This window comes from Populus euphratica, unplaced genomic scaffold, assembly GCF_000495115.2.
Source record: "Populus euphratica unplaced genomic scaffold, PopEup_1.0 scaffold36.1, whole genome shotgun sequence".
NCBI lineage: Eukaryota > Viridiplantae > Streptophyta > Magnoliopsida > Malpighiales > Salicaceae > Populus > Populus euphratica.
This window is the reverse complement of record NW_011499908.1, coordinates 828,025-839,577: the sequence shown is the minus strand read 5'-3', so window position 1 is coordinate 839,577 and position 11,553 is coordinate 828,025. Positions and strand designations below refer to the sequence as shown.

General features: G+C 31.1%; 1 protein-coding gene and 1 long non-coding RNA gene across 2 annotated transcripts; both read left to right on the top strand.

Annotated features, from left to right (window-relative positions):
• Positions 1-6: 6 nt before the first annotated feature.
• On the top strand, positions 7-1,376 carry LOC105133643 (uncharacterized). The gene is made up of 2 exons (XR_843830.1): positions 7-262; positions 654-1,376. It is a non-coding gene; the product is annotated as an uncharacterized LOC105133643 (long non-coding RNA).
• An 8,867-nt stretch (positions 1,377-10,243) lies between these two features.
• Positions 10,244-11,275, top strand: LOC105133690 (L-type lectin-domain containing receptor kinase S.4-like). Its single transcript, XM_011037776.1, has one exon. The coding sequence runs from the start codon at positions 10,244-10,246 to the stop codon at positions 11,273-11,275; it is 1,032 nt and encodes a 343-aa protein (XP_011036078.1).
• Positions 11,276-11,553: the final 278 nt, after the last annotated feature.

Here is an 11,553-nt window from a genome sequence, read left to right as displayed (position 1 = left end):
GGGGGGGGGACTTCTACGGAGGAGTTTCTATGTTTCTACTGCAACTAGAGGAGGCATCCAAAGGGATCGCATTGATCCCGAGTGTCCCTGGCCATGATTTTGGATCATGCTATCCCTTTGGATTCCTCCTTTGGTGGCTTCTATAGCATTAACGGGTTTCATTGGCGATGCTCCACACTCCCTTCTCGTGCATCATCAACACCAGCAACTTCAACATGGCTCGAGAAAGCGAATTCTATAATACCAAGTACCAACAGATCAAGTAAGTCATATTTATATGCGTGTGTGCGTGTCTGTGTCTGATTTCTCTTTTAAAACCAAGATCAACCGTGTAGCAGCTTCTCCTTGTTCGCTTAGTCTTCCTTTGGCTGTAACATGTTTCATTGATATTGGAAGTTTGCATGACTCTGAATATATGGTTTATACTAGTAACAAATCAATTTTCCTCTCATATTATTTGTAGAAGAGACTTTTTCAAAATTGTATTTTGTGACCATCTCTCTACTCTATCCGATCGATCTCTTAACTATATCTTCTTCTTTCTTTTAATTTTTATTTTCAAGCCCCGTTCGGTTAATCCAATTCGATATTAAACTCATTATTTAAGATTCTAAATGAATCTTTGCAATCCAAAACCGAAACTCGGCATGAAGTCATTGGATCTGAATTTAAAAAAGCTACATACAACTTGCTCCAAAGAAATAAATGGACATTGGCCCCAAGAAAATCTCCAAGAGAGGTACGTATCTTGTTGTTATTGTTGCTAACAGTTGTCCTGAATGTGATTTGCTAATTTTATTAAATACACATGTACTCCTTTAAGATATATGGCAAACCTGAAATCAAGGATATTGGATATCTATTCCCTCTTTCAAAAACATGTGAGACATTAAATTTATATGGGTGTTGAGGAAGAATATGTCCGCACCGGATCTTTAATAGATCTTTTGTTGTTTTCAAGCAATGCTAGTGAAGTCTGAATTAGGTGTCAAATGAGTTCATAGTTCGATTAGTAATCACATTCTCCTCTCCTCTCAAAAAGTATGAGGTTCTAACCTCTCCTTTGTAACGAAGGGATGAGGTTTTCTGCCGGAGCTTCTACACAATCACGAGCTGACTCCTCTTATTTTTCGCTGAAAGAATTTAAACCAACTTTGGAAATTCTTGGTGAAGGGAAAGTTTCTCTTGCAGCTAATTTACATGCATATGTACATTCTGTCTCTTACAGACTACAAGCTTTGATTCTTTTCATTATACACCGTCATCAACGTGATAACCAAGTGGAAGCTAGCTATTAGCAACTACTGCAAATAAAACAGTGCCCCTTGTATTGAAGATGATATAATTAATTTCTACTCATATAAATGCTTTGGCAAGAATTTATCCCATTTCCCTACGCTTCCAACAAATTGATTTCACCTTGTCAAAGGTTTGACCCTTTTCTTCCGATTAACGCTAATTAACTGCAGGTTTGTAATAGTTTATGGCTTAACCGAACTCCTATTGACATTAATTACTTGACTAAACCATCTCTAAAAAGCTATGAAACATGGGTTAAAGGTCCTAAACCACTCTATGGTATGGTCGTATGCCATGTGGCCCTGGATCAAGGTCCAAATCACATGGTTTGAGGACTTTAATGAGAATCCAAGGCAGTGGAAGATGATATTAAAGGACTTCTTTTTACCACTTTGGGCCTCAAGTTGAGTGTCCCAATGGCAAAGGAATCATACACATGTGATGAGACCTTAAAAAAATCGTTTATACTTGCCCTAATTTTTGAAATAAAGGGTCTTTATGTGATCCCTTCTAGCACATGACACCAACATTCTAGTAATGTCTTACCATTTGATCCCTTTTGTCACATGGCCCCAACACTTTCTGCATTAGGTTCCCATTTTTTCTCTAACACCAAGCATTTATGCGTCTCTCGCGCATTCAAGCATCAATATAAGGATAACTTTAAAATAGAACTGCCACCACTAACACATGTAATTGAGCTTTTCTAGATATGGTTATCCTTTCCTTTTTCCATAAACGTTCACGTAAGTATAGCTAGTGTTGCATATTCTGATACCTACCGGTATCAATTGGTTGATTAATTAGATGTTTGTAAATGAGTGCTCAAGGTTTATCCTCTTTTTTTTTAGGTTAATTATTTTGATTCTTCGCCTTTATGAATAGGAATTACACTGTTGAGTTGTTGTTTCAGGATCTGATTGAGATTGTTATCGCTTGTAATATTAATGTTCTTTCCCTCGGCTGAGCAAATTATATCATGACTACACAATTTGTTTTTAATCCTGAACCGCTTTGCTAAAAGCCTATCACTTTATAAGTGTAGAATTGGTTCAAAACCTTTATGTGTATGCTTTGAAACTGGTTTTTTTTTTTTTAATAATCAAGTGTATTAATTAAAAGATGGTCATTTAGAAGATGTAATAAAAAGTTAAATAACTGTTTTCAAGAAAATAAAATTTCTATGTTACAAATTAGATAAGATGAAATAGAAAGCATCATAATAGAAAAAAATAACTGAATTAGTGATGTTTATTTGTCCACACCTGAATATCATTTGCACTACCAATAAGATCGATATCCATGTAGCTGAAATTAGATTTATTATACTTTAACCAAACTAATAATCTATACAATTCAACAATAAATTGAGATCCCAATTCGGCTATACCTTGTTAAAAATCAGATCATTTCTTATCATGAGCCAAACACTCCATGTTATGCTGAAAAACAAAAGAGAGATTTCAAACCTGAATCCTAAATCTATCTTTCATTGAAGAAGATTATTGATAAATCAATAAACTGTCTAGAATACTCCCACTATTATAAGAATTTTGCTCATAATTGCTAAGTACTGGAGCAATAGAATAATAAATGATCCAAAATCTTCTGTTCCACTGCACAAAATAAATATTTGGATTGCTATACTGATAATAACTGATGTCTAAAAAGAAAATCACATAGAAAGTTAATTTTTGACTGCCAGCAACATAATTGAGGAATCTTGCTATATAGTAAGATATGTTTCCAGCTTTCCATCATAATATAGCGTTATATAAAGACAGGCATATTAGGCTAAAGCATCACTGTAGATTATTGTTCCTATAGTGATCAAAGAGGTTTCCAGTAAGTTAGTGTTGGAAGAAAGGGAGAGTTAGATTTAAAATACATTTTAATAAAAGGTTAATCTTACCATCACAACAAAGATGAGGGAGTAGTAGCTTTGGACACCTATTACAAAAGATGCAAACAAATGCAATTTTTAATATATATTTGTTAAGAATTAGACCCATTGCTAATGAACTAAAGACCAACTGGCTATATATATATATATATATATATATATATATTGTTTAATAAACAAGAAAATAATAAATTAAATTAAATACCCTTAGCATTGCACAAAAATGTGTGTGTGTGTGTTTGGTAAATATACAAATATTTTCCCTTAATTTTTACGTTAATTTTTGAATTCATTAGAATAAAAAAAAGTAACAAGATTTCAGAAGTTTCCCGAATCTATGAGAAAGTTTAGCCCAATTAACACTTTGAGTTGTGTAATTGATTGGCAGTGGGGTCGTGATTTTTGAAATGATGATTTTCAACTTAACAATGAAAGAGTCAAATTCTTGATCAATCAAATGAATATGAAGTGGAAACAATACAAGAAGAGGGGGTCCTAGGGTCGGAAGTCATAATTTTTCGGACACACGAATGTACAAAATGTCTTCAAACGTGAAATATGTAACCCAAAAATGTCACCCTCTTCGACTACATAAATTTTATGAAGGACATGTGTAACTTCCAAAAGAAAAACCCTAGGTGTGATTTTTTTTTTTCTAAGCCCTCGAGGAATTGGATGCTCCTTGCCCGGGGACCCAAACCCTTTTGACTTCCCTTCAAAACTAGCGCTCCCTCACCCTCTCCTTTACTCGCGCTGTGTATGACTTAATTTGTACGTAGCCATGAATCAGGATAATATCGATTTGACTGAGATATGTTATAAAGTCGGAGAGCTCAAACCATTGCCGGCCCTTTCTTTATGTGCTCTTCTTTATTCTAGTCGGGAGCCATGAATCAGGATAATATCGATTTGATTGAGATATGTTATAAAGTAGGAGAGCTCAAACCATTGCCCTCTCTTTATGTGCTCTTCTTTATTCTAGTCGAGTTGATTGATCATGGAAGAATATTGTCGCTGGTAATCATAAGACACTAGCTTTGTTAAATACACACACACACGATTAACCCAATTTAAAACACTCTAATTATCAATTAATTAATATTCCCTTGTAGATCAACCACACTTTGTTTACACCTTAAAAAAATCCATTAAATCACGTTCTAATACTTGTATAAATGCCTTTCTATATATTAGCAATTGATCCTTCAGTAAATAGCACACATCCCTTTGGTCCTAACCCTGGGAGGTTTTCAGCTAATTACATTGTGTCCGCATATCAATGCAGCAATGAGCAAGACTTATTAAATAACATGACAATTTGCTCAAGCAGAGTTGCTAATTATACTATATTGGATGCTGTATTGAAAATAGGGCTAGGCCAGCCAAAGATGTTGGAGACTGCGTGTAACATGTGTAACCCCAATGTTTTGGCGGGTTGCACCTTCGTTAATTGGTGCTAAGAATCCAACGATGTAACTGTAAACTTGCTAGCTGCGTACTGATATATTTCTGAGCTGAAACACAATCTTGATAGAATCCTCTACACCATCATGCTTTATTTGACTAAATTGCTACACTATGTATCTACCGCTATTAAGCACTAGTGATGATTTTGTGGGAGCAAGTCCAAGGTCAGGAAACAGGACCCCCTCCTCACTTGACATCATTTTGCCTCCAAATTTATATAGATTCAGATTCTATGAACTCTAGAATTCTAGGAATTTTCCTTGTACAATCCCCAAGGTCTTTTGTTGCGATAATATATGATGTTTTCCTATTTTTCGCTGCTATCTGATTTTTATTGCATTTTAGTGCCTATTTATAGATGGTACCTTCTGTTGAGCTCCAAGTGGATGCAGATCATCAGGCACTCTAATGGATGCATACATACACCTATCACCCATTCATAACTAGAAACAAAATCGCAATTTTAATAATTGGTTTGTATTAGAACATAATCAGAACAAGCACCGGCAATGAGGGTTAGTGCATGGATATCTCATATCTCACAGTGGTTGTGTTAGAAACGAGTGTCTGGGGATTGGCCAAGTCTGCTTGGCTTGTAGAATTGAAATTGCATGACAGAAAGGCAAAGCTCAATATAAGAGCCTCAATCTCTCTTAAAAGGACAGATAAATTAGCCTCAGAAGTTCTCCATTTTTCTTAAAGTTATTCATCATAAGTTTGTTGTGTCTAAGAAGTTGAATGTTCACCGTGTTAATCTCCATTAAATTACAAAGGAAAATCCTAGCTAATGTAATCTAAGAAATTGAAAATCCAAGAATCAAGATCTCTTATTAAGTTTGTGCTAACCCAATAAGTGTTCCTCTACATGAGAAATATGAGATCATGGTAAATATTAGTGGTGTGCTTTTCTTACGAAAGAAACCAAGATTTATAGAACAGTACTGACCGAGAACAAGCAAAGGGCACTGATGAGAACAGGCAATTCCTGGACGGAGAAAACAAAGCTTCAGGGGGCTGGATTTAAGGGTTCTTCGAGCTTTCTGTACAGTTAAAAACTGTGAAATTTAGCGATATCAATAGTTACAAACTGCACCATGATCGATAACTAAGCCTATTCGATATTTCCAGTGGCAATCAGACATAATACTGATGGAAGAGTACACTGAAGAAGTAGTCCTACTATAGTAATTTCTTTGTTATTTCTCTTTTTTTAATAAGAACGAAATTCTAACTGATTTTTAATAACACCAATGCCACTTAGGTTTACAGCATGCTGGATGCATCATCAATGGTTAAGCATACAGTATTATTATTAATTAAATAAAATAAATTAAAAGGGATACGACTTTTACTGTAATTTTTAATGAAGCTTTGGCATTGAAAGATTAAAATTATTATTTTGCATTTCTTATAAAAACATTTGGCCTTGTCAGCTGGGTAAAAAGGTAATTTTGTTGTTTTTGAATGCATGGTAAACTTACTAAAATGCCCCTTAAAGCAAAAAATATTGCACTGATTGATAGGGGCTTTTTTAACTTTTTATTTTTAGAAAGCACAGTAAAATAATTTTACTCTTAAATTTAAATTATTTTTAATTTTTTTATTGTGATTTTTTTTATTATTACCAAGTTTGATCGTGAACAATTTAGTAATTTAATATTTTAGTAGATATAAAATATTATTTAATATTAAAATGTTGATAACATGTGTGGTATATGTAAGCACGCGTAACTACATCCGCTCTCTTCAAATAGCATGTATAGCGTCCTTCAGCAATTAAATGCCAGCTTCCACGACACGTGTGACTAATGAATCTTTAATTTTATACTAACAAATTTTTTTTCTTTCTTTATTGATTTTCACATTTGTCTTTTCATATTTTCAAAACAACCATTCATTTATTTATTTTTTAAATTTAATATTTATTTTTTTTACTAATTATTTTATTTTAAATAATTCATAGAATTATAATTTTGATTTTGATTTCATTATAATTTTATTTGTCATGCCTGTTAGATTTTGTTTTTATTATTTTAATTGTTATTTTTCTATTTCGTATTATTTTTTTAATTGGATTAATTTTTTAATTACATCATTTAATATTTTATTTTTAAATTAAATTAGATACTTTTTTTTTCTTTTTGCTTATTTTTTTTTTGTCCTTTTACTAAAAAATTTTAATCAATTATAAATTTAAGAAATTAACCTAAATTAATTTAGATTTTTTAATTTTTTTTTACAGTTAGTTTCTTTTTATATTATCCGAATATAGAGTTATATCGAGTCATGAATTTAATGGATTAACTCAAATTAATTTAGTTAATTTTATTTTATTTATTTATTTTATTTATTATTTATTATATTATTAAATTAAAATAAAATTATTAAATCTAATAAAATTAATAACCCAACTCTTTTTTTTTTCTTGCTTCCTTATAAACATAATAGTTGTCTATGTATTTATTTTTTTCGTGAAAATTCATTTAATCCATCATGTAGCATAACACCAGTCACCAGTTTAATGGCATTTACCCACCGGTGGCATTTCTGTCTGCGGTATTTGCCCATGAGGCTATGAGCCCATGAGGATGTTAGAGGGTGAAAGCATCCTCCTTTCCAGGCGTGTCAAAAAAAAAAAAATATTACATGGCACTCCATTTCACGAGGGGACAAGAGGAAGGCTTATTCCACAACGCAATCCTTTCTTTTAATTTGTTAAGAATATATAATTAAATTGGTTAAGCAAGTAGATAGAATAGAGTATGTGATACGTTAATGAAAAGTTGTCCACGTGTATTTTAAGTATTGATTATTTATCTAAATAATTAGTTAGTTTATATAAAGATGAAAATGATTTTTTAGAACAAAAATATAAATACAATAAGAAAAAATAAATAAAAACATGTTAGTTAAAAATAAATAATAACAAAGGAAATATTAATATACTAACACCATTGAAACTGATAGGTTTAGAATTTAGAAAGACTTGCTGGGAGAGAATTTGAATTTCTAGAAGTTTGGACCTGGAGTAATTTGCAATCTAAAACTACGGGCAATCAGTAACTTGCATAGCCTTTTTTATGCTTCAAGTAATTGTTTCCTTGAATATTGTACTTGAAATGGTGCAGTTAAAAATATATGAAAATAATATTTTTTTAACATATTTTGTTATTAATTTTTATGATAGCATAATAAAAAAATATTAATTTAATTTTTTAATAAAAAAATACTTTAAAAACAATTCCAACAACATATTTAAAGGTGACAGCATTGTAGTAGGCAACTATGGGTATAATTACCGATCTGCGTACAATTTTTTATTTTTGGGAGAAGATTGTGGTAATTATATTTCATTGTTATTTGGGTGTGGGAGCATAATTAAATCTGGACACTTCAGTTTTCTAGATCTCAGTGTATTAAACCAAAGCAGAATTTATTATATGAGATTAGCTTGTGATAAGATACATCTTTTTTTGATAATAATATAACTAGTAAACTTGGAGTACATGCCACAATATATTATGATTACCCATCATTTCTAGCTTAATTAGTGATACTTTTTCCCAAGTTAAAGAGGTGATATTTTGCCTATAAAAAAAGGGATAAACTATAATAAAGTCTTTGAGATATTATGAAATTACATAAACTAATTAGAATTTTGAATATTTGACAAAAATTCCCTTAATGTTAAGAAAATATTACAAAAACTTCCTCTCAAGCTTTAATATATCCAAAACGTCCTTAATTACTGTTCAAATTGAAAGATACTTTACTTAAGAATTCAAAAGGAATAGATAAAGAATATAAATTTGAAAGATACTTAACTTAAGAATACTAAAAGAATAGATCGCATAGAATATAAAGAAACTTAACATGATTTTTTTAGTACACGAACAACATTAGTTTTGTTATTAATTTATTCAGTTTTGTTTTGAGTTTCTTTTTGATAGTTTTTCTTTAATTTTTATTTTTTTGATTTAACTATTGTTTTTTCTGAATAGTAATTAAAGGTCTCTTGGATATAATAGGACTCAGAAAGAAGTTTCTGCAATATTTTGTTTATGTGGACGTGGGTTTTGTGATCAAATATTCAAAAAAAAAAAGTTACTGTAATTTATCAAAGAAAAATATAGAATATAATATAATAACAGAAAAATGAAATTTAATTGCATATTTTGATTTTACGAGCAAGCCAAGTACCTGAAACCATAAGGATCCTAAAAATATTGAAAAGCACATCATATTAGCTCTTCCTCAACTTTTTTTTTTGTCTAAAAAAACATATCTGGATTTTTGTAATAAGTAACGGTGTGTTTTTCTTCTAAAGAAACTTTCCGGTAGATGATTAATTTAGTTTATCAAAATAAAATAAATAATATTTATAGTTTCAGAAGTAATTAAATAGTTTTATCATGCTCGATTTAGTAATATTCTGTCCAAAACATGTCTTCTTTTGTCACCAATTTCTTTTATTTTTTTACTTTTTCTTCCCTTTTCTATTTCTTAGAAAAGGATGAAAAGAAACATGAAATCAACAGGGGTCGCATGAAACCGTGTCAACTAATTAATGAGAAAGTGTTATAAAAATTGTTTTTTATAATTTTTTATGTTTGAAAATATATTAAAATTATATTATTTATTTATTTTTTAAATTTTAATTTTTACATCACTGTATTAAAATAATCTACAAATATATAAAAAAATTAAGTATAAAATAAATCAAATTTTTAAAAATATAATTAGGCTGCAATATCATACATCACAAAAACACATCCCCTCTACGTCCCTTTGAAACCGTCGGCAACATTAAAAACGAGGGTGTTATATAGATTATAGAATCCCTTTTGTTTTTTTAATATTGTTGTAGTTTGAGTTTTTTAAAAAATAAATTTGTGAAAAATATATTTAATTACAACTATAAAAAAATATTTTTTTTATTAAAATTATTATAAGATGAATTTTTTCAGGTTTTTATAAATAAAAAATATGTTATTTTGAGTTTGTTTAAAAGTGTGGGAGAAGTCAAAATATATTTGATTTAAAATAATTTAAAATATGTTTTTTATATTAATATATTAAAATAATAAAAATATTAATTTAAAATTTTAAAATTAAAAAGTTTAGTTGAACTATCGTATCAAATAATATTTTTAATTTATACAAATCTAAAATTTAAAAGGAAAGTATATATAGATTCTAATAAAAAAACTAGAAATTATTTGGTTAATCTAATCATTATTTACAAAATCTACCCCAGTACAAATAGTTTCTAATATTTTTTTTAAAAAATATTAAATTACTTTAAATATATCATATTAATTTAAAAAATAGATATTTAAATTATCTGAGAAGACACTCGACCAGAAAAAATAAAAATAAAAAAAATCCTTCCTCCTCGTGAAAGCAAGCGCCGATGCAGTACAAAACAGCAAGTATATCTGTATATGTCCAAAACACAAAAAGTGATCGAAAATCTATCTCTACAAAACCACAAGAGACCCTGGAAATGGAAATCTGTTAGTTAAACCATAACATTTACATCGCATTGATTCAAATCCCTTCAATTCCAATTCCATGGCTACATTCCCCATTTCCAGATCCACATTACCCTTTAACCTCTTAGTTCTTCTACTCCATCTGCTCTGTCCCATTTCCACTTTCTCGCTTGTAACCCTGACCAACAAAAACCCCAACTTCGATCCCCAAATTACCCTTCTCGGTGATGCCAAAGTCTCCAACGATGGCTCTCACGTGCTACTCACCAGCCCATTTCCGTCGAGTTCTGGTCTTCTCATGTACAAACACCCTTTCAAATTTCCGAGCTTCAGTCCTGCCAAAGCGACATCGTTTTCCACTGAGTTCTCGTTCTCCATTTCCGGTAAAGGCAATGGTCTTTCTCTTTTAATGGGGTCTCGTAATTTTGCATTAAGAGTTCTGGGTCAGGGTAAATCTGGGGTCTTGAGTGAGAAAAGTTATCTGGGTGTTGAAATTGGCTCTTTAAGTGATAGTAATGTGGGTGATTTTAACGCAAGTCTTCTAGCTGTAGGTATTAGCAATGCATCATCATCTGTGCGTTTAGAGACAAATACTGGGGAGAAGTTGAAATCTTGGGTCGATTATAAGGTGTCTTTGAAAAGATTAGAAGTTAGGTTAAGTAAAGTGGGTGATGAAAGGCCACACAGTCCAACTATTGCATATTCAATTGATTTATCAAAAACGTGGGGAGATAATGAGGTTTATGTGGCTTTACAGTCATTTAATGGGAAATCTTTAGAGACTTGTACTGTGTACTCATGGAGGTTTAGGCTAAGAAAAGTGCCTAATCGGATGCATTCATTGCCAGCCGATCCACATGGTTATGTGGATGAGCCTAATGAGGAATTAAGAGTGCATAAGAGGAGGTTTTGTCCCTTGTCAGTTCTTGCTGGGATAATTTTTGTGACTGGGTGCGGAGCGATGTTGGCATTTGCGGTTCTGTTTGTTTGGGCAGTTTTTGTTAACAGGCACACAGTTTTTCCAAGAGAGGGTAATGTGAAGCCAGTTGATTTCAAGTATGAGAAAATCAGTGTAGTTGTGGAGAAAGATGGGGAAGTTGTTAAGAGTTGAGAATTAGAGCATGTAGTATTTAAACTTCTGCTGTGAATTTAAGATGTTTCTGTGCTTGTTGGTACTAACCTATGCGGTTGAAGATTGTGATTTCTTCTTTTCTGTCTAGATGTCTAGCTGGATGCAAATGGATTATGTTACATTTATTTATGTTGCAACGTGATCAATTTAAGTATTTGTCATTTGTACATGCCTTGTCAAATTATGTCACCAGTTTTAAATGTATGTTGTATGTTCATCGCCAATTCTTGTTGTTTTAAATGTTATGTATGATTGTT

What these genes read in the sequence shown, in the direction of transcription:
- LOC105133690 (XM_011037776.1), top strand. Translation starts at nt 10,244, where the DNA reads ATGGCTACATTCCCCATTTCCAGATCCACATTACCCTTTAACCTCTTA.